The sequence below is a fragment of the Rousettus aegyptiacus genome, unplaced genomic scaffold (assembly GCF_014176215.1).
Source record: "Rousettus aegyptiacus isolate mRouAeg1 unplaced genomic scaffold, mRouAeg1.p scaffold_m13_p_2, whole genome shotgun sequence".
NCBI lineage: Eukaryota > Metazoa > Chordata > Mammalia > Chiroptera > Pteropodidae > Rousettus > Rousettus aegyptiacus.
The window spans coordinates 130373426-130397999 of NW_023416295.1; the positions used below are offsets into that span (position 1 = coordinate 130373426).

At 37.6% G+C, this 24574-nt stretch overlaps 1 protein-coding gene and 1 pseudogene across 5 annotated transcripts in view; both read right to left on the bottom strand.

The window, feature by feature from the left end:
- ATF1 (activating transcription factor 1) overlaps positions 1 to 24574 on the bottom strand; it is a 67451-nt gene that overhangs the window by 11428 nt on the left and 31449 nt on the right. For all 5 annotated transcript variants that reach the window (XR_004955590.1, XM_016151841.2, XM_016151836.2 and 2 more), the window contains 2 exons: positions 22801 to 22901; positions 6553 to 6683 (listed from right to left, as the gene is read on the bottom strand). Coding sequence is in view for 4 of the 5 variants with exons in the window: in XM_016151841.2 (XP_016007327.1) it covers positions 6553 to 6683; positions 22801 to 22901 (232 nt within the window). In the remaining variant the exon portion in view is untranslated. The remainder of the gene's footprint in view (positions 1 to 6552; positions 6684 to 22800; positions 22902 to 24574) is intronic.
- LOC118614103 lies at positions 20451 to 20569 on the bottom strand (annotated as a pseudogene).

A 24574-nucleotide genomic window follows, 5' to 3' on the forward strand; every position in this document is an offset into this window, starting at 1 on the left:
CGTTCAAGGAATAAATCCTACTTGACCATGGTGTGTAATCTTTTTAATTTATTGCTGAATTCTGTTGCTACTCTTTCTTTAAGGATTTTTACATCTATTTTCATTAGGGATATAAGTCTGTAATTTTATGTTTTTGTAATGTCTTTGTCTGGTTTTGAAATCATTGTAATGGTGCCCCTGTAAAATGAGGTTGAAAGCTTTCTCTCTTTAAATTTTCAGAATAGTTTGAGAAGGACAGGTGTTAATTCTTTGAATGTTTGGTAAAACTCACTTGTGAAGCCATTTGGTCCAGGACTTTCATTTGTTGGGAGTTTTTCGATTACTGACACAATTTTGTTCGTAGTAATCAGTCTGTTCAGATTTTCTGTTCCTTCTTAATTCAGTCTTGGAAAATTGTATGTTTCTAGGAATTTATACATTTCTTTCATATTGTCCAATTTGCTGGCATAGAATTCTTCATAGTATTTTCTTATAATCCTTTGTATTTCCATGGTGGTGGTTGCCACTTCTCTTTCATTTCTGATTTTATTTATTTGGGTCCTGCGCCCCCCACCCCCACCTTTTTGATGAGTCAGGTTAAAGGTTTATCAATTTTGTTTATCTTTTCAAGGAACCAGCTCTTGACTTCATTGGCCTTTTGTACTGTTTCTGACTCATTTTTTCCCCACTCTGATCTTTATTATTTCTTTCCTTCTGCTCACTTTGGGCTTTGTTTGCTGTTCTTTTTCTAGTTCCTTTAGGTGTAAGGTTAGATTGTTTTTTGAGATTTTTCTTGTTTCTTGAGGTAGGCCTGTACTGCTATGAATTTTTCCTCTTAGGACTGCTTTTGCTGTGTCCCATAGATTTTGAGTCGTGTTTACATTTTCATCTGTCTCTAAGTGTATTTTGATTTCTTCCTTGATCTTATTGTTAACCCATTCATTGTTTAGTAGCATGCTATTTAGCCTCCATGAGTTTGTGTTTTTCCACTTTTTTCTTGTAATTGACTCCTAGTTTCATATCGTGTGGCCAGAGAAGACGCTGAATATGATTTCAGTCTTCTTAAATTTACTGAGACTTGTTCTGTGGCCTAACATGCGGTCAGTCTATCTTGGAAAATGTTCCAGGTGTACTTGAAAAGAATGTATATTCTGCTGCTTTGGGGTGAGACGGCTCCAAAAGTATCAGTTAACTCCATCTGGTCTAGTGTGTCATTTAAGGCCAGTGTGTCCTTGTTGACTTTCTGTCTGCAAGATGTGTCCACTGGTGTCAATGGGGAGTTAAAGTCCCTGACTATGACTGTTACTGTTGCTCTCTTCCTTTATGTCAGTCAGTATTTGCTTTATATAGTTAGCTGCTCCTACACTGGGTGTATAGATATTTTGAGTTATGTCCTCTTGCTGGATGATCCCTTTATCATTATGTAATACTCTTCTTTTTCTTTTTATAGTCTTGTTTTAATGTCAGTTTTGTCTGATATGAATAATGCTATCCCAGCTTTTTACATTTTATTTTCATGAAAATACATAGTACATACAGTCTATACTTTCCAGCCCTTTACTTTCAGTCTTTGTGAGTCTTTATATCTGAAGTGGATCTTTCTGGACAGTGCATATGATGGATCTTTGTTTTCTTATCCATTCAGCTTCCCTATGTATTTTGATTGGAACACTTAATCCATTACATTTAAAATTATTGATAGGTACATAGTTATTTCCATTTTATTATTCATATTTATGTTTCCCCTGCTCTTCTTTTTCATAAAGAAGTCCCTTTAACACATCTTGTAATAACTGGTTTGGTGGTAATTAACTCCTTTAACTTTTTCTTGTCTGGGAAGCTCTTTATTTCTCCTTCAATTTTCAAAGATAGCCTTGTTGGGGAGAGTAGTGTTGGTTATAGGTCTTCACTTTTTATCATTTTGAATATTTCATGCTAATCCCTTCTGGCCTGCAAAGTTTCTGTTGAGAAATCAGGCGACAGTCTACTGGGAGCTCCTTTTTAAGTAACTAGCTGCCCTTCTCTTGCTGGTTTTAGGATTCTCTCTTTGTCTGTAACCTTTGTCATTTTAATTATGCTATGGTTTGGTGTTGCCATATTTTGAGTTCATCTTGTTTGAGACCTTCTGCATTTCCTGAACTTCTAAGTCTATTTCTTTCAACAGGTTAGGGAAGTTTTCAGTCATTTTTTTCCTTCAAATAGGTTCTCAATCCCTTGTTCTTTCTCTTCTCCTTCTAGTACCCATATGATGTGAATGTTGGTACACTTGATGTTGTCCCTTAAACTATCCTCATTTTTTTTTTTTTGGATTCTTTGTTTTTACTATTCCAATTGGCTGTTTTCAGCTACCTTGTCTTCTTAATCACTGATTCAAAATTCTTCATTTAATCTGCTGTGATTCCTTCTAGTTTTTTATTTCAGTTACTGTATTTTTCATTTCTGACTGGTTCTTTTTTATGGTTGTCTATGCTTACCATCTCTTTGCTAAAGTTTTAAGTTCCTTGAGCATCCGCATAATCAGTGTTTTGAACTCTGTATCTGGTAGGTTGCTTGCCTCCATTTCATTTAGTCCTTTTCCTGGAGTTTTCTCCTGTTCTTTCATTTGGAACATGGGTGCTTCCTCATTTTGGCTGCCTCTCTGTGTTTGCTTCCATGCAATTAGGTAGACCTGCTACATCTCCCAGTCATGGCTGGGTAGCCTTGGATAAGTAGGTGCCCCGTGGGGCCCAGTGGTGCAGTTTCTGATCACCTATGCTGAGTGCTCCAAGAGTGTCCCTTGTGTGCATTGTGTGTCCTCCTACCGTAGTTAAGCCTTGTTTTGTGTTGGTTCATCAGTGGGTGGGACTAACCCTCAGGTTGACTGGCTCTTGTGGGCTGGCTACACTCACAGTGTAGGAGCTTGTGTGTGGGGGCTGACCCCATGGAGTGAGAGTTGCTCCAGCAGGCTCTGGTGCCTGCCAAGACCACTCGTTGAGTATGCTGGCTGTGGGCTGATCAGGTGGTGCTGTGCTGTGATTTGATGCCACCTCTAGGTGTGCTGGTCCTAGCGCCTCTTAGGAGGGGCTCCCATGCAGGTCAAGGTCAGCCACTGCCTGTGACTGACCTGAGGCTATGTGGTATGAGCTACAAAGAGATATGTGGTTGATTGCTGCCTGTGCTAGACATGAAGGGGTGTGAGAGGGGCCACATTGTGAACTGAGGCTCGCTGCCACCAGTACTAGGCCTAGCCCATTTAGTGTTTCTGTCCCTCCTACTAGTCTCGATGTGGCTTCTTTTTATCCTTAATAGAGACTAGCTGAACTATTAAGTGATATTTAAAAAATGTAACATATTCACTCATTTCCTAGCAAAAATCAATAAAGTCATCAGAAAGCCACTATATAGATCATATTACTAACCTCCCCAGGAACATTTCTCACTGAATTACATTTACGTTAATGCTTTCCCCGCAAACCTTAAGTGAAACATCCATAAGGCATGATCAGATAGAAAATATTTTTGCATTAGGCAATTCCCACGCAATAAGCCTCCTTCAGAATCTAATGCCTCAGCTCTGGACCCTCTTTTCACTGAACAAAAGCACTTTACAGCTTATAATTTCACATTCCTCTCCCGCCCCCTTTTACATTTTCCCTACCAGGAAGGTAAAATATACTTGCCTTCCCTTTCTGTTTTAATTTAAAAAATATTTTTGGGAGTTTCCTAATTATCCCTCCTCCACTGCTACACAACAAATATTCCTACATACTTTAATTTATATGCATTTGGAGTAAAAACATTAATTATTTTTAGATGCAGAGATTTTAAACTTACATTAGCACAATTACTTTCCATCTCCTTACGTGCAACAAATATTTTACACACACACATGTATTTATGCAAATAAAATAGTAAATGTTCCATTATCTATCCCTATTTATTCCACTGGCCACCCCTCGCCCCTATCCTGAGGGAACCGTTATTTTTGGTGTACATCCTTCTGAATTTTTCCCTGTGTTCACACAGACTGATATACAGTTGACTCTTGAACATGGGTCGAATTGCATGGGTCTACCTACATGTGGGTTTTTTTCTCAGTAAATACACACAGTATTATAAATATATTTTCTCTTATGATTTTCCTAATAACATTTTCTTTAGTTTATCATAAGAATACAGTATATGATACATATAACATACAAAAAATGTGTTAATCAACTATTTGTTACCAGTAAGGCTTTCAGTCAGCAGTAGGCTATTAGTAGTTAAGCTTCTAAGGAGTCAAAAGTTACATGTGGATTTTCGTCTGTGCAAGGGATCAGTACGCCCAACCCCTATGTTGTTCAAGGGTCAACTGTATTAATATATCTATACACTGTATAGATATGCATATTTTGATGTTAAATATATGTAATACAGACTTTTTTTCACTTTTGCAAATCTTTTTTCTGTTCTTAGCATGTGTATTTACATGGTTGAATTTACTATAAATCTGCACTGTCCAATACAGTAGTCATTAGCCACACGTGGCTACATAAATTACCTAAAATTAAACAAAATAAGAAATTCAATTCCTCAGTCTCACCAGCCACATTTCAAGTACTCAAGAGTCACACATGGCTTAGTGACTACTGTACTGGACAGTGCAGAAATAGGACATCTCCCTCATCAAAGAAGTTCTATTGGATGATGCTGCCCTATAGTTGTATTATACTTATTTCAATAATAACATATTCAGTTGACACTCTTTAGCCATGGTTTTGTTTTCTACAGTTTCAGCCACCTGCATTCAAATGCTGTCCAAAAATATTAAGTGGAAAATTTCAGCAAAAAGCAATTCTCAAGTTTTAAAGTGCATGCCATTCTTAGTGTGATGAAATCTGCCTTCTTGCTCCATCCTGCTTAGGACATGAATCATCCCAGAGTATCCACACTGTGTATGCTACCTGCCTGTTAGTCTTTAATAGCCGATAAACTGTCACAGTTATCACAGTGCTTGTGTTCACATAGCCTTTAATTTTACTTAATAATGGCCCCTAAGTGCAGGAGTACTATGCTGGCAATTTGGATATGCCAAAGAGAAGCTGTAAAGTGCTTTTGTTCAGTGAAAAACTTTTTGACTTAAAGAAAAAAAGTTGCATGAAGTTACTAAGATCTATGGTATGAATGAATCTTCTGTCTGTGAAGCTGCCTAATTTGTAAATTAAACTTTATCATAGGTCTGTATGCATAGGAAAAAACAGTATGTATAGGGGTTGGCATTATTCTTGGTTTCAGGCATCCACTGGGGGTGTTGAAATGCATCCCCCGTGGATAAGGTGGGGGGTAAGGCACAAATGTATCATAATTTTTAACTTACTAATATGCTGCCTTAAGATCTGGGGGGAAACAGTAACATATATATAAAAAATTTCAGTTTTGTTTGAAATAAAAGTGAACCTTCCAACTGCCTCTGACATCTGCTCCTGTTTTCTTCCTTACAACTACTGTTCCTAGTTTCTTATGTGTTCTCAAAGAAGTATTCTATGTACAGTCTTTAAATCATATATTCATAACAGATTTTGCTAAAAGTCTATATGCCATACCTTATATGCCAAGGATACATACAGCTGTGAACAAGACAAAGTTCTTCCCATCAAGGAACTTATATTCTTTGAGACTAGATCATAAATAAGCTAATCTATAACCATAAGAAGTGTGTTTTAAAAAGAGCAGTCTCTTTGAGGTGACCTTTAAGCAGAGCAGAAGTGAGGATGAAAGTCATGTGAGGATCTGGGAGAAGAACATGTCAGGCAGTGGGGATGAGAACTCCAAAGATCCTGAGGCAGACAGAAGTGTCTTGTGTTGAAGGAATAGCAAGAAAGTCTGTGTGGCCAGATTGCCATCAAGTAGCAGGAGATGAGATCAGATAGGCAAGGCCTGAACATAATGCCTTGTAGGACTTATTCTAAGTGTGATGGGATGTCATCACAGGATTCTGAGCAAGAGTGGTGTGATCCAATGGACATTTTAAATCACTTTGCTTGCAGTATGGAAAACTATTAGAGCAGGATAACCACTTGGATGCCTGTTGCAGTAATTCAGATGAGTATAAACTAAGGTAGCAGTGACTGGAGATGGTGAAAGGTGGTCAGATGGAACATTATATTTTGTGGCAAGAAGCAATTAGATTTGAAGAATAGGGGTTGGAGTAGAGTGAGAGATTATCTACAAATGGATAGCACAAGTGAATTTCTTGGGGTGATAGAATTATATCTTGATTGTGGTGGTGGTTAGACAACTCCACCCATTTGTCAAAACTCACAGACTTATATCCAAAGTGTATCATTTATAAGCTGTGTGACTTTAGGGACATTATCTAACTTTCCAAGCCTTAGTTCCCCTTACAAAGTGATAACTGCCTACGTCACAAAGTTGTTTGTTGTAAGTAGTAAACGAGATAATGCTGAAAAAGAACTTTACATTGTATCTAGCCCCAAATGTTATCCTTTAATAATCATCACTATTAAAGTATGACAGTCTTTCTATACACCACTTCTTTACACAGAAAAGTTAGTTTTTGTCTATCAGGTGGAAATTTATTGCTATACATACTGTACTGTCCGGTGCTAGTCTGATAGATGGGAGTTGGAACAGACATAGAAGTAACAGCAGAAACTCCAGGGTTTTCTCCGTCTCCTTTTCTGCCCCGTGTATCTTCAGAAGATAAGTCTTTCAAAATTTTTCTGCAAAAAATAGAACTCTATTAATGTTGGTAATAAGGACAAGAAACTGCTAAACAAACTGTTTTCAATTTCTGGTTAAAAGTACAATAATCTACTGGGCACCTAAAATGTGTCAAGGAATCCTTTGTCTAGCAAATACTATTGTTCTGGTCTACGGCAAGCTAGTTATATTTTAGTTCATTAGTATTTGAAAAGAGACACTGAATGAAAACTCATACAGAGTGCCTTTAGATGTATAAGGCCCTTACAGAGGTATAAAATATAATTTTCTCCAATAGGAGAGATGGCTCCATTTTGAGGTATTTCATTAATTAACAAAGTACTACTCATTTTCTAAATAGTGTCAGTGACCTTGTTTTAAAAAGATCAATTTATTTTTTCAACCTTCAACTCTACAGTGGAAGAGAAGCCCACAGTTCTCTCACACACACACACACACACAAACATTAGAAATGGGACTCATGATAGGAAAAAGCTTCCTTGTCCCAAAGAAGGGTCTTCTACAACACAATCAGGGTAGGAGGGAGAAATAAGCAGTATTTGTTTCTGGAAAAATAAGAAAGGAAAAATGTTTACTTAAGAATTCCATGTTCACCATAGAAAAAAAATCAGAAAACTGGTATGTACTTGTGTGAATACAGTTAACAAAAAGGAATCACAAAGGAAAAATCCCTTAACGTTAAAAGAGAGCTTTCATGTTACTATGTTCCAGCCCATGAAGAAATTCCCTCTCTACATTCCTAACAGCATCTACTTCAAGGAATAGGCATCCACAAATTCCAAATGCAAACCATGCAATTATTGAAGAGTCAGAGCCCTTATCAGCCCCAAAGCTGGTTCTACCCAGTAAAGCTGGAGAAATTTAAGCTTGAGATAATCATAAGTTTTTTTTTCCCCCTATGGATATGTTAAAGCAATCTTGCATTCCTGGGATAAATCCTGCTTGATCATGGTAATACAATACCTTTATATGCTGTTGGATTCAGTTTGCTCATAGTTTGTTTAGGATTTCGTGTTTAGATTCATGAGGAATATTATAGTTTTATAATCTAGTGAGTATAAACCATGTCATTATAATTATTAATTCCTATTACAATTTTATTACTTGCTTTCTGGTTTTTATTTTTAAATTCTTCTGCGTTCTGAGTTATTTTAAGATTTTTCAGAATTATCTGACTAAATCTTATGTATTTTTAGTAGTCGCTCTAGAGTGTTACAATACACATACATACCTAGTCTACTTAGAATCATTATTTCACCACCTTAAGCGAATCTTAGAAATCACACCACTATATGAAATTTCTTTATTCTCCCCTCTGTATGTTGTAGTTGTCTTTAAAAATTTTTTTTCTTTAAATTATAGTTGACATACAATATTTTGTTAGTTTCAGGTGCACAACATAGTGATTAGACATTTACATACCTTACAATGTAGTTGTCTTATTTATTACACCTGCATACATCGAAAACCCCATCAATGATGTATTTTTTCAACCATCAAACATATTTTAAAGAATTCAGTAGAATAGTCCATTATATTTTCCCAAATCTTGCTGTTTCTTCATTTCTAATCTTCCAAATTTCTATCTTAAGAACTTTCTTAGCAGTTATTTTAGAGCAGTTCTGCTGTCAATGATTTCTTAGTTTTCTTTCATCTTAGAATATTTCACCTGCATTTCTGAGGGATATTTTTACTAGATACAGAATTCTGGATTGATAATTCTTTTCTTTCTGAACTTTAAAATACTATTTCCTTTCCTTCCAGCTTCCATGGTTTTTGACAAGAAATCTGTAGTCACTCACATAGTTCCCTTAGAAGTAATGTGTCATTTTTCTCTGGCTGCTCACAAGATTTTTGTCTTTAGTTTTCAGCAGTCTGATTAAGATGTGTCTGGAAAGGGATTTCTTTTGTGTTTACCCTGTTTAGGATTTGCTCAGTTTTTTAAATCATAGGTTTCACCAAATTTGGGGACATTTAAGCCATTATTTCATCAAATATTTTTTTCTGCAATATACTTTGTCCTCTCCTATGACTAAAATGTTAGATCTTTGGTACTGTCTTACAAGTCCCCAAGAATTTGTTAATTTTTTCAGATTGTCCAGATTGGATAATTTCCACTGAGCTACCTTTGAAGTTGATTAGCTCCTTATCTCTATTCTTAGGTTTTATTTCTGTTAATATATTTCTCAGCTCTAAAATTTCTATATCGTTTTCTTTTTCTGTCTTCCCATTCATTTCAAGCGAATTCACCCTTGTTGGTCCACTTTAATAATGGCTCCTTTGAAGTCTGTCACATAATTCCAACATCTGTCATCTAGGAGAGAGCATCTGCTGACAGTTATGTCCTATGCAAGTTAGATTCTTTCAGGTTCTTTGTATGCCAAGTAATTTTGGACATTTTTAATATTGTGATATCTTACTCAGTTCTTGTTTCTACGGAGAATTTTCGATATTCTTGTTTTAGCAGGCCGTCAACCTGGTTGTGTCCAGGCCACAAATTCTGATCGGCCTTCTATGGGTTGTGATTCCAAAGTCAATTCAGATTTCAAAGCCTTTGCAGTGCAATTCCGATCTGGCCCATGTGTCCCCCATGCAGTGGCTAGTCTGGGGCTTTAAGCCATCATCTTCCTATATATAGTTCCAGCTCTCAAAGTCAATGTATGCTAAGGAAGCCCATTTTTATTCCTTATTTGCTAAAAATGTGAGTGGGTACTAAGTTTTATCAAACACTTTTTCTGCATTTTTTGAGCTGAGAATCAGCAGAAACAATATATAATCATCTATGGTGGTTTATTTCCTTGTATGTTTGATGACTTTTGACTGAATTCATATTTGATCCTAATCTGTGGTAATCCAGAAAGTTTAATTTGGGGAAACTTCCTTTCAGATGTTCTAGCTTTTTACAGGTATTCCAGCTTAATACAGAAATCTCAGGTTCAGACTTACTGCAGTAGGCCTAAAGTAATGGGTATGTCTTGGTTTTCATGCTTGTTTCTACTTCTCATTCTGGTTTCAGCTTGTGTATCTGAGTACATATGGTTTTTATGTTTATTGGGGTAGGGTAATGACATTTCTATTATTGCCTATGAATGTACAATGTATTAACAAGTGTTTTATCTAGGAGCTAACTGTTTTGTGCTGGGAATTTTTGGAAATCCCATTGTTTGGAAATAGAATTTTTTATTTGCACTCTTTTGGTGACTGCCACTAACAGTCTAAGCTAAGTCTAAAGGTAATTAATACAAGACTTCAGTAGACCTGTTGGAGGAGGTAAATCAGAGGATGTGACTGCTGGTTGACTCACAAGCTAGACCTGGACAATCAAATACTCCTCATCCCCTCCCCTGTCCTTGGAATGTATGCACTGCCTACCACTCTCAGTGGGAGCTGTTCCAAGGACATAGCCTTGGGAGACTAAGGTGTTGTTGAGATCATTTGGACAACATGTGTGACTGAACCCAGTTAAGGCCTCTATATAAACTTTTAAGATTCTGGTGGTAGAGAAGAGATCTATTCATCTTGCAGCCACCCCAAACAAGCCTTGTAATGTAAGTAAGCTCCCTTGCTTACCTGCCAATTTGGAGTGGTCTACCTCTTTCTTTAGTCTCCCCTTGTCCTCTGTGTATAGGCCAGTTTGTGAACTAACAATTGGCAAGCCAGCCAGGAGACTGGAGAAATAGGCCTTGGGAAAGAGGCATCTGCAAGGGAAATCCTGAGTTGGCCACTGACCTCTATGTATGCTTGTGGACCACTGCATCAGTATGGCGATACCCCCAAAACACTAGCTTCTTTAGTCCTTTTAAGAAACTGCACATGGCTCATTGCAGCAAAGAAAAAAATGGCTGCCACAGTGGGCTGGCCTATGCTGTGGGCTGTTTGGCGGGCCACCAATGCCCAACTTGAGCTTTAGCTCAAGAAAGTTTGAGGAAGGGCTGAGGTGAGAGAAGGATGTGCAGCTGTCCACTACTCTGCTAGCTTCAGGACTAGAAGACAGGTGGCAGGAAAGAAAAAAAGCTAGCAACCTTAAGGTGCCATTTTGCAAATCTAAGAAGTCACAAAGTGTCATAGAATAAGATCTGAGTGCTGTGACAAAGCCTAATTAGGATACTAAGAGGTAAAATCCCTGGGAAAGTGAGGAGAGCAAAGGGGAGGATAAGTAGTGATTGACAATAAAATGAACAGAGTGACCTATGTGGCATGGCCACTAATACAAAGGAACGTTTTAAATACTAACTACACTAGACTTCTGATAACAGAAAAATATATCCCAAAACGTGTAGGAAAAAAACTTGCATTCTTTCTGTCCCTTGAAGTTATAAATCTTATATCTGAAATGTAAACACCCCAGGAGATAAAACACTGCCCACAGAGACGGGGGGGGGGGAGTGGGTTGGGGGAGAGACTTTTAAAAATACAGACTACTGTAGAAGCTCCTTGCCCAAAACCTATTCCAAAACCTTTGTAAGATTACTCAAGGGCAAATACAAATCTTAAAAGTCTTCTCCACAAATACCAGTAAAAAGCTTTAGCCATGTAAGCAAGTACCTTGTTCTGTCTGCCAGAGACAATTTAAATTCAACTATTATTTATAAACTATGTTGTTGTACCTAATTCATGGCTAAAGTTTTAGGTGAAAGAATGGAGTTTCTGTTCACATATGTCTATGGATATATGTTATATACACGTAATGTTTTTCTACCTCTAGAGTATATTGCCAAAATTAATTTGCAAAAGAACTCTACTTAATAGGCTTGAAGAAAAATAAGTTTTGATATAGACAGTGTACTTATGTAAAACTAAATTTTTAACTCCTGGTCAAGACGGTGGAATAGGTAAACACCGTGCTTGCCTTCTCCCACAAACACATCAAAAGTACAACTAAATTATAGAACAACCATTACTGACAACCACTTGAAGACTAGCTGAACAGAATTCCTCAAGAAAAAGCTACATTGAGACTGGTAAGAGGGGTGGAGACGCAGAACAGTCAAGTCCAATATCCATGGTGTGGTGACTAAAAAACGGGAGGAATGCTGCAGCAATCCACTCTGAGGAGCAAGGAGGGCATCATGACCCTACACCAGTCTCCATAGCCTGGGACACCAATGCCAGGAAAAGGAGTCCCCATCACATGGCTGTGAAAACTAGCAGAAATTACCTCTAAGTGAGATGGAGGGCTAGTGGAGACCCAGGAGTCTAAAAGGAACCGATGCAGGGGCAAGAGCTTGAAAACTGCAAGGGACAGACAGGAACTGAACTGACTAGTTTCAAGGTGAGGGCTGGAGGATCAGGGCAGCTCTCTCCAGAGATGGAAGTGCTAGCAGGTGCCACTGTTTCTTTGTGGAGCACTCTTTGTACCCAGCCATCCTGGCGCAGGTGGGCACCAACCAAATCTGTGCTCTCCTTTAACCTAGCTAACACCATTCACCCCACCAAATTTGTGCACCCAGCCTGAAGCTCTTCAAGTGGCTTTTCCACACAAGCGGCCTCCCTCAGCTCGTGTGACCTTTCCTAAAATCTCTCAAAGATCCACATACACAAAACAAGCGGTGGTTGGCTTCTTTGTGCCCTAAACCTCTTGCTGAGTGGCCCCCAAACCCAGCACAAGTTAGCAACTGGTCTCAGCTTCCACTGTAATTCTCATTAGGTGGCCTTTGAGCCACACAGAAGTGGCACCCAGTCTTAGTTTGGAATGTAGCTTCAACTAAATAGCCACATAACCACATAGTGGTGGTTGGCCTCAGCTCACAGCATGGTACCCACCAAAGGGTCCCAAGCCTGGCACTAGTGGCAGCCAACTGCAGATCACTTTGTAGTTACTACCAGGAGGTCACAAGTGATGGCTGACCTTGGCCTGAACCAAAGCTCCTCCCAAGAGGCTCTAGAACTAGCACACTCCATGGTTGGCTTCAGACCACATCAAAGCACCACCCGACGAGCTCCACAAATGACACACTGAAAGGCATACTTGGCTGGGAGTGGAGTCCTGCTGAAGCAATCCGTGCTCCATGGGGTCAGCTCCTGCACAACAGCTCATCTGCAGTCACGGCCAATCCCATTCACTGACAAGCAAACAGCAATCAAGGCTCAACTACACCAGAAGGACACAACCCTGAAAGAACCAGCTCAGGTGACCACCAAGACTATGCACTGGACCCTTACTACATTAGGCCAGTCTGCCAGGACTGGGGCATATAACAGATTTACCTAATACATAGAAACAAACACAGGGAAGCAGCCAAAATTAGGAGACAAGTCCCAGATGAACTCCAGAAAAAGAACTAAATGAAATGGAAGAAAGCAATCTACCAGAAGCAGAGTTCAAAATGGTGGTTATAAGGATGTTCAATGAAATTAGGGGAGGACTAGATGAACTGAGCAAAAACTTCAACAAGGAGATAACATAAAAAAAGAACCAGACAGAAATAAAGAATACATTGCACAGAAACAACTGCAAATTAGATGAAGCAGAGGATCGAACCAGCCATCTAGAAAACAATCAGAATAGCAAAAAGAAAGAAAAAAGATAGCTTAAGGGACCCCTAGGGCGATATCAAGCATACCAACATTTGTGTCATGGAATACCAGAAGAGAGAGAACAAGGATTGAAAATGTCCTTAACCTGGCAAAGAAAATAGACATACAAGTCCAGGAAGCACAGAAAGTCCCAAATGAGCTGACCCCAAAGAAGCCCATATCAACACACATCATAACAAGGTTAAAGACAAAGAGAATTTTAACAGTAGCAAGAGAAAAGCGGTTAGTGATGTACAAAGGAGCTTTCATCAGACAGTAAATTGATTTCTCAACAAAAACTTTATAGGCAGGCAGGGATTGGCATGAAGTATTCAAAGCGAAGAACCAAAGGACCTACGACTAAAGTTACACAGCAAGACACCATTTAGACTGAAAGAGTGATAGTTTCCCTTAACAAGAAAATACTAAAGGAGTTCACCACTACTAAACCAGGATAAGAAATGTTAAAGGAACTTTTGAAAGAAATGTAAAGATCAAAAATATGAGTAAGAAAATACAGGAAAAAAGTTCTAATTAACAAAGGAAAATGCATAATAAAAGCAATGGATCAACCAAGTATAAAACCAGTATAAAGGTTAAAAGGCAATAGTAGGAAGATCATGTGTAATTACAACAAGAAATTAAGGGATACACAAAAAAGAAGTAAAAAAATAATGACCGAAATATAAAGGTGGAGTGGGGAGATTCAAAATTGTAGTGATTTTAAAATGTGTTCAAACTTAAGTGACCATCAACTTAAAATAACTGCTATAAATATAGCCTGGCATATAGGAAGCACATGGTAACCACAAACCAAAACTCTACAAGAGATATACAAAAAATATAGGAAAAGGAATTAAATATAACACTACAGGAAGTCATTAATGTATACAAGAGAGCAAGAGAATAAGGAACAGAGAAGAAACACAAAAACAATAAAATAGTAATAATAACTATACATCTATCAATTATTTTAAGTGTAAAGTGACTAAATGTCGCAATCAAAAGACATAGGGTGACTGAATGGATAAAAAAAACAAGACCTATACATATGCTACCTACAAGAGACCCAATCCAGCTCAAAAGACATATAAAACTAAAAATGTGAAGGAATGGAAAAATATACTTCATGCAAATGAAAATAAAAAAAAATAAAAAGCTGGGGCAGCAATACTTAGACAAAACTGACTTTGAAACAAGGGCTGTAACAAAAGACAAAGAAGGTATTTCGTAATGATAAAGGGATCATCCAGCAAGAGGACATAACTCAAAATATCTATACACCCAGTGTAGGAGCATCTAACTGTATAAAGCAAATACTGACTGACATAAAGGAAGAGAGCAACAGTAACAGTCATAGTCAGGGACTTTAACTCCCCATTGACACCAGTGGACACATCTTGCAGACAGAAAGTCAACAAGGACACACTGGCCTTAAATGACACACTAGACCAGATGGAGTTAACTGATACTTTTGGAGCCGTCTCACCCCAAAGCAGCAGAATATACATTCTTTTCAAGTACACCTGGAACATTTTCCAAGATAGACTGACCGCATGTTAGGCCACAGAACAAGTCTCAGTAAATTTAAGAAGACTGAAATCATATTCAGCGTCTTCTCTGGCCACACGATATGAAACTAGGAGTCAATTACAAGAAAAAAGTGGAAAACCACAAACTCATGGAGGCTAAATAGCATGCTACTAAACAATGAATGAGTTAACAATAAGATCAAGGAAGAAATCAAAATACACTTAGAGACAGATGAAAATGCAAACACGACTCAAAATCTATGGGACACAGCAAAAGCAGTCCTAAGAGGAAAATTCATAGCAGTACAGGCCTACCTCAAGAAACAAGAAAATCTCAAAAAACAATCTAACCTTACACCTAAAGGAACTAGAAAAAGAACAGCAAACAAAGCCCAAAGTGAGCAGAAGGAAAGAAATAATAAAGATCAGAGTGGGGAAAAAATGAGTCAGAAACAGTACAAAAGGCCAATGAAGTCAAGAGCTGGTTCCTTGAAAAGATAAACAAAATTGATAAACCTTTAACCTGACTCATCAAAAAGGTGGGGGTGGGGGGCGCAGGACCCAAATAAATAAAATCAGAAATGAAAGAGAAGTGGCAACCACCACCATGGAAATACAAAGGATTATAAGAAAATACTATGAAGAATTCTATGCCAGCAAATTGGACAATATGAAAGAAATGTATAAATTCCTAGAAACATACAATCTTCCAAGACTAAATCAAAAGAACGAGAAGTAAGAGGGGAAAAACTGGTGTAGATGATAGAGGCTCTGTTCATCCCTCTAGCAACCAAATCAAAGTTGTGACAGAAACAAGGAGCAAAGAGCAAGGAAAAATTACCTGGGATCTAGATGAACAAGTCCTACAACCAGGGAGAAATCTAAGAAATCATCCCGCAACAGCAGAAGGTAGGATGGGGTGAGGACGCGAGGCTGCCCAGTCCCAAGTGGCTGAGTGGGTCAGAGGCTGCAGTTGCAGTAGCTGCAGACACCTCTGAAAGGGGCCATGCCTATGAGTGGATTTTTGTGATGACGGATTTGCTTGCTCTGAGCACCAGTGTCGACTGGGCTGTGCGTGGGGGGCTTACAGGGAGATGTTGTCGGGGTGAGGGCTTACTTGCTCTGTACAAAAGTGCCGGTGGTATCCATTGTTCCTTATTGAGCCATCCCCACTCCCAGTGTGTGAACACAGCACGGCCAGAGCCGAGATGTCATCAAACTGGATAACAGAAGTCCCTTCACCCAGGATTCCCTGAAACTCCACCTCCCCCAACTCGCGGCCCCACCCAAGCCACACCAGGTGTGTCCTTGGTGAGACTGGTGCTCCTTGCTAAATAGTGCCAAGACTCACACTAGTGGCAGCTGACCTTGATTTCTGGGGTGGCCTTTTGAGGCAACTACAAACACAGCATCTGTGGATTGCTTGTTGAATCTTAACAGGTGGCCCTGGAGGGATAGAGGCTTGGGCAAAATTTGGCCTGCAGCTGAACACCTCTCAGGACTGTACCACTGGACACCTAACTTCACAAATCCACACTAATAAGACAAGGAGACTTGAGGGCTTTGCTTAGTACATAAAAACAGACACAGAAAGGCAGCCAAAATGGGAAGACAAAGAAGTAAAAACCATATGAGGGAAGAGAACAGAGATCCAGAAATAATAGTCAAATAATCTAACAGATGCAGAGTTCAAAATACTGGTTATAAAGACGCTCAATGAACTTTTGGGATATGTAGATAAATTCAGTGAGAGTTTCAACAAAGAGATAAAGAACATAAAAATCAAGATGGAAATTATAAATGGGTACCAGTTTGAAATGAAAAACACATTATCTGAGATGAGACATATATTAATGGAATAAACAAAGTGAATGAAGAAGAGGATCAAATGACCTATATAGAGGATGGGAAAGCCAAGGACGCTCAATCAGAAAAAGCCAAGACTGTAAAAATAATTTAAGAAGCATATGAGATACTATTAAAGGTCAAAACATCAGTCTCATCGGCGTACCTAAAAGAAAACAAAATGTTGGACAACTATTTGAAGAAATAATGATGGAAAACGTCCCTAACCTGGTGAAGGAAATAGACATAAAATCCCAGGAAGCTCAAGGAGTCTCCAAAAAAGATGAACCCAAAGAGGCCCATACCAAGACACATCCCAATTAAAAAGCCAAAGGTTAAATACAAAGAGAGAATCTTAAAAGTAGCAAGAGAAAAGCAGTTAGTTACCTACAAGGGAGCACCCATAAGACTGGCAGCTGATTTCACAAAAGAAACACTGCAGGACAGAAAGGCTTGGGATAAAATAGTCAACATGATGAAAACCCAGGATCTACAACCAAGAATATTTTATCCAGCAAAGCTATCATTAGAGTTGAAGGATAGATAAAAAGATTCCCAGACAAAAATAAACTCAAGGAATTTATCGCCACCAAGCCAGTATTACCAGAAATGTTGGAGGTACTTCTTTAGGAAGAAAAAAATGTGTATCAGAAATAGGAATAAAGAATGATAACAACTACATTCCTATCAATAAGTACCTCAATTGGAAAAGAATTAAGTGCTCCAACTAAAAGCTAGAGTGGAAGAATGGATAAGAAAACAAGACCCCTCTGTACGCTGCTTACAAGAGACTCACTTCAGATTAAAAGACACACACAGACTAAAAGGAAGGGGATGGAAAAAGATACTGCCTTGATGGACCTAGAAGGTATTTAAGTCAGACAGAGAAAGAGAAATACTATATGATTTCACTTATATGCGAGTTCTAAGAAAAAAAAGAACAAAATAATCAAAAACAGACTCACAAATATAGTGGACAATTTGCTGATGGACAGAGGGGAGTTAGAGGGCTGGGAAAATGGGGTGAAGGGTTAAAGAAGTAAAATTAGTAGCTGATGGATGGTCACAGGGATAGGGAGCACGGCAGAGGGAATGCAGTTAGCATTAATATGTTGGTTAGGTAGAGGGTCAGGGGATGGGGGGAATAATTGGGATCGTTTTATGAACTATATAGATGTCTAACCAATGTATTGTATACTTGAAACTAATTCAATAAACAAACAAAAAAGGAACAAAAAATCTGAACAGACTACACATGAAATCGAATCAGTAATCAAAAAACTCCTAATAAAAGTTCTGGAACAGATGGCTTCACAGGTAAATTTTATCAAATATTCAAGGAAGAATTAATATGTATCCTTCTCAAACTATTTTAAAAAACCGAAGAGGCAAGAAGGCCCCCAAACAAATTTTGAGGCCAGCATTATACTGATACCAAAACTACACAAAGACACTACAAAAAAATAGAAAATTATAGGCCAATATCCCTGATGAAAATACATGCAAAAATTCTCAACAAAACAGTAGGAAACCAAATTCGCCAATACATTAAAAAGATCATATGCCATGGTCAAATGGAATTCATTTCCTGGTTGCAAAGTTTGTTCAATATCCACAAATCAGTTAATGGGATAATACCACAAAAACAAAATGAAGGATCAAGATCATATATCAATAGATGTAGAAAAAGAATGATAAAATCTCAACATTCATTTATAATAAAAACTCTTGGCAAAGTGGGAAAAAGGTCACATACAACAAACTCCACAGCTAACATCATACTCAATGGTGAACAGCTGAAAGCCTTTTCTTTAATATCAGGTACAAGAAAAGGATGTCTGCATCATCACTTTTATTTAACACAATATTGGAAGTCCTAGCCATAGCAGTCAGAAAAGAAAAAGAAAGGCATCCAAATTAGACAAGAAGTAAAAGTCATTGTTTGCAGATGATTTGATTCTATATAGAGAACCCTAAAATTTCCACAAAAATATTAGAACATTAAAACAAAATCTAGGAATAAATTTAACCAAGAAGATACAAGACTTTTACTTTGAAAACTATAAGACACTGAAGCAGGAAACTGAAGAAGATAGAAATAAATGGAAGGATATACTGTACTCATGGATAGGAAGAATCAATATCATTAAAATGTCCACACTACCCCAAACAATCAATCTATAGATTCAATGCAATCCCTAGCAAAATACCAATGGTACTTTTCACAGAACTAGAACAAATAATCCTAAATCATATAGAACCACAAAAGAACCTGAACAGCCAAAGCAATCTTGAGAAAGAAGAACAAAGAGGTATCATGCTACTTGATGTCAAACTGTACTATAAGGTTAGAGTAATCAAAACAACATGATACTAGCAGAAAAGCAGACACATACATCAGTGGAACAGAATAGAGACCTCAGAAATAAACCCATGCCTGTAAGATAAATTAATCTATGAGAAAGGAGGCAAGAATACACACTAGGGGAAAGAGCCTCTTCAATAAGTGGTGCTGGGAAAACTGGATAAATAACAGGCAAAAAAATTACCACTTTCTTACACTATATATAAGAATAAACTCGAAATGGATTAAAGACGTAAATATGTTAAACCCAAAACCATAAAACTCCTAAAAGAAAACATAAACTCGTTGACATTTCTCTTTGCAATATTTTTTTTTGAATAGGTCTCCTTGGGCATGGAAACAAAAGAAAAAAAAATATGGAACTATGTCAAAGTGAAGTTTCTGTACTGTGAAGGCAACCATCAACAAAATGAAAAGATAACCTACTGAATGGAAGAAGATATCTGGCAATGATAGATCTAATAAAGAGTTAATATCCAAAATTTATTTGTAAGGAACTCATATAACTTAATTTCAAAAAACAGAATCTGGTTTAAAAAATGGGCAGAGGACCCGAACAGCCATTTCTTCAAAAAGGACACACAGATGGCCAACAGATATATGAAAAGATGCTCAACATTAGTAATCATCAGAAATGCAAATTAAAAGCACAATGAGATACCACCTCACATCTATCAGAATGGCTATCACAAATAAGTCAACAAACAACAAGTATGGGCAAGGATGTGGCGAAAAGGGAACCCTCAAGCACTGTCGGTGGAATTGCAAATTGGTACAGACATCTGATGGAAAGCAGTTGGGAGGTTCCTCAAAAAATTAAAACTAGAAATACTTTATGACCCAGCAATTCTACTTCTGGGTATTTATCTAATGAAAGCCAAAATACTAATTCAAAAAGATGTACGCACCCCTATATTCACTACAGCACTATTTACAATAGCCGAGATATGGACGCAACCGCTGTGCCCATCACTAGACAACTACATAGAGAAAATGTACATATAGACAGTGGAATATTATTCAGCTGTAAAAAAGAATGCAATCTTGCCACTGTGACAACACAGATGGACCTAGATGGTAGGTATTTTGCTAAGTGATGGTTGCCAGATTGGAAGGAGGTTAGAGAGCTGGTGAAAAGGTGAAGGGATTAAGAAATACAAATAGCCAGTTATAAAAATAGTCGTGGGGATATAAAGTACAGGATAAGGAATACGGTCAATAATATTGTAATAACTATGGTGTCAGATGGATACTAGACTTACCAGGGTGATCACTATGTTGTACACCTGAAACTAATAATATTTTAAGTCAACTTTAATTAAATCTTAATTTTCTTTCATCTACTAAAAGGACAAAAAGTTTTCCTGGAAGTTTGTTATTGATAAGACTGCAAAAAGCTTTTATTCACCTTTTAAGTAGACTGCCTAGGAAACAAAGATTCTGTATTTTATTAAAATAATTTCCTGTGGTTCATGTTGTCTTTTTTTTTTTTAATTGCCTATTTTTTTTTTTTTAAGCACCTGGTATTCCTAAGTGGTCTCCCATCCAAGTACTAACCAGGCCTGACCCTTCTTAGCTTCTGAGACCTGATGAGATCAGGCATGTTCAGGGTGACATGGCCGTAGACTCATTTGTCTTTATCAGGTCTTTTGATCACTTAAACAAACTGAGTCTTCTCTTTTAAGAGAGATTTTTTAAAAAAAATATAACTTTGTTATTTTCTCTATTTGCCTTTGACGTCTTTTGTCACTTTGGCTAAACAGATAAAATAAGCATAATCCTATTTAATCAAATATTTTAAAACCTTTTGATATTTCTGACAAATTTCCCCAAAATAAATTCTAAACGAAGTCTTGCTGACCTTTAACTAACTTTGGGATTTTCCAGAGGACCCTTAGAACATTTCTTAAAAGATGTGTTCTCTTTCAAAGGAGAGATGTTAAACTAATTAGGCTTACTTGATATGTTAAATTACACTGAATGTATTGTCAAATAAGTGATTCTAAACTTTCTTTAGGGAATATTTGTATTAAATTCTTAAAAATCTGTTATGTCCTGGTACAGTGTCATCAGTCATAATTTTAAAATGTGACAGAAATAACCAATTTCCTTATCAACTGCATTATATTGAATGCTCAAAGAGATCTAGTTTAACTATGACCATTCTTAAATGTTTCATCATTTATAGATAGTTACTGTTTTACTCTGAAGCTTTTTCAAGAGTTCCTGCAAAAGAGCTTCATCTCCAAGGAGATTCTTGGGTAAGACTCACAAGTACGGGTTTCTGGCAACTAAGATCAATGTGCCTTCATGTGGGAGGGACAATAACAGACCTTCAAGTGCTTACCCAACACTACCTGCCAGCCTCACAATGTCATGTATAGTAGCCCAAGATCAGTCCCTGTTTTCCTTCCCTGCATCAGTAAAATGAGCCCATTACATTGATGATATAATGTTAATATGTGAAGACTTGCCTCTGTTGCAGGATACTCTGCAGACTTTGCTGGAACATCTGTGAGGGAGAGGATGGGCAGTGAACCCACAAAAAATTCAAGGTCCAGGCACTACCATAATGTTTTTGATCAGTAAGATGTGCATTGTCCTAGAAGCTGTGATTCATGAAGTACAACTCTATTCAACCCCTAAGAACTATAAAGAGGCGCATGCCTTTGTAGAGATTTGGGGGCTTTGAGGACTTTTATCGCCCATCTGGCACAGTACCCTTGTCCCTTATAAAGCCTGGTGAAGAAAGGGCACATGTGGGACTGGGGATGAGAGCAGCATGCTGCCTTTGAGAAGGCAAAAATACTGGTGAAGCAGATTAAAGCTCTGGGCATCTCCTAAACAGGGCTACCATTTAGTTAAATGTGTCTATGACTCCAGAAGGTATAGGTTGGGCACTGTGGCAGAGACAACAGGAGACAGTACCCTACAATTTTGGTCCCAGCTCTGGAAGAGGGCAGAAACCCAATATACTCCCGTAGATCAACAGCTAGCAGCTCTCCTCTGGTTAAGAGGTAGGTTTTGAGAACATATTCTATTGACCCACCTCTGCTATGCTCAAACTCCCATTGTGACTAAGTAGCATACCTATTCGCAGAGGAATACACTGTCTGCCACCCCATTGTCTCTAGAAATGTGAGTGCTACTAGGCCCACATTTGTAGAGCCTCTCAATGCCCCCACACCTATTCTTGTGGCAGCCCCTGTGGCCTGTAGAGAAAGCTGAGGGAAATTCCTGCTGATGCCAGGTATACAGACAGATGCCTAGGAACAGGAATATACCACAGCAGCCAGTGGGTTGAACTCAGATCGGTTTGGCTGGTGATCACTCATAAGTAACAGTATATGTGACTAAACCCAGTTAAGCCCCCATATAAACTTTTACGATTCTAGCAGGCGGGGCAAAGATCTTCTCATTTTGTAGCTACCTAGTAAAGCAATCAGAGAAAGCTTCCAGGAAACAATGAGGCTTCAGGTATATGCAGTAGTTATGCAGATGTAGAACAATGTGTTTCAGCAAAGGGATACACAAGTAACAAAGGCCAAGAGTTAGAAAGTTAAGAAAGGGAATACAAGGTAATTCAATTAATAAAATCTACAGTCCTTTTGTACTGCTATTAAAGTTAACTACCTAAAAATAAATATGGAAATCTAATACTTTGCCAAAAGATAAGTCTAAATTTCTCTTTGGTACAGCTACTTGGACCCTTCATAATCTGGCTCAAATCTATTTCTCTTAATAATTCCCTTCCTATAGAAACACATGCTCCCTCTTTATATAGTTTGCTTTTCCACAGCACCATTTGAAATCATTTGATATTATAGCACATGCAGGGTTTGATACAAGAGTACTCACCTGTAAGATGGGCGCCGTGCTAGGATCCCGTGGGCTTTCTGTGAGGAGCCTATACTATCAGATGAGTCCTGAGACTCCTCACTTTCTGATAAAGATGATACCTAAAAAACAGAACTGATTTTACTATGATGAACAATGCAGGTAGAAAAAGAATTTAAAATGATCTGTCTCCTACCACCCAGATTCGCTTGTCATTAAATCTAAGGTCTAATAGAAAGAAACAAAAGGAAATGAAAAAAGGAGAGTTTATTTCAGGAGCCCAAACTAATTAAAGGAACATTCAGTACAGCAGGCTCAAAACTAAGAAGAAAGTCTATCCTCAAAATAAAAGAATACTATTTCACTAGAGTTGTAAAGACCAATTTCTGATCTCCACCCTATTTCTATACTGATGCACATTACTCAGTTTTTTTTTTAAAATCATTAATGTTATCTGATTTGGATTTTGGACATGCTAACTTTGAAATGCTATTACGATATCCAACTAATATCTAATATTAGATAATGACACTGAAGAGACTGCTGAATATGCAAGCCTATGAGTCAGGGGAAAAGTTTGGGCTACATATAAATTTGGGAGTCATAGCTCTTTAGATAGTTCTTAAAGCCATTAAGACTAGATGAGGACCAAGAACAAAACCCAGGAACACTCTAACACTGAGGTTGGGGAGAGAGGAACCGGCAAATGAAACCAAGAACAAGCCACCAGTGAGGTAGGAGGAATGCCAAATGAGTGAGGTGTCCTTGGAAAACTAGGGAAGACTGTGTATTGAGAAAAGAATGATCTACCATACCAAATGGAGCTAACAGGTGAAGTAAAACAAGGACTGAGAACATACCATTAGATTTAGTAAGGTAGAGGTCACTGGCAAAGGTAGGTATAAACAGATGCAATTTAAAAATCTCTAATTAACTTTATCTCACTTCACAGTTAAATGAGTTAATACAGGTAAAGCAATTAGTACATGACACACAGCAAGCACAAATGTTAACTATTCAAACTATGTCAACACAATAACCATATGTAAGTTTTAAGTTACAATATCTTACCATTGAGAAAACAAGTTATTTTTAATTTTTAAAATGTATTACTTTTCCCAACATGTGTCCAAAGTTGCATTGTGACACCTGACTTCATCTTTATTTAAAAAATAAAATAATCCAAGTAGGCTTCAAAAAGGACACAAATTAATTCTCTACATTATTATTACTACCTATAGAAAGCTAAATTATTTAAGACTTAGATCTTAAATTTCCAGAGAAGCTTGTTTTATATTCTGTAATGTCCTTTAAAAACAAGTTCTAGTGTACAACTTCTTATATCTTACATTAAATCTTTTGATAGAAACAATCGCAACCTAAAATAATTAAGAAATAACAGTAATGGATAATAACAGTAATAATTAAGAAAAATCTGTTGTTTCCTTGAGCATTATGAATATATCATTTCTAATCTAAACTTACTCCAACTGTTTTCACTGTCCCTAAATTTATTCTAAAGCCTCCAACTGAACTCTAAGAAAATAATTTATAAAACTAAGAGATTACTTATAACTAAGATCAAGTATTTCTCTTTAATGACAGCACTAGTAAATCAGAATAAAATCTTCATACAAAAACTAAAACATCCATGCAGCAGCCACCTTTCATATAGGAAAACAACATAAAGATGCAGCTCTGGAGCTGACAACACTGCCAGATGCTATATATTCAGGAGGAAAAATGAGGTACACGGCTTTTTTTCTTCTAGGATAGCTGCTTCTAAAAATGAGAG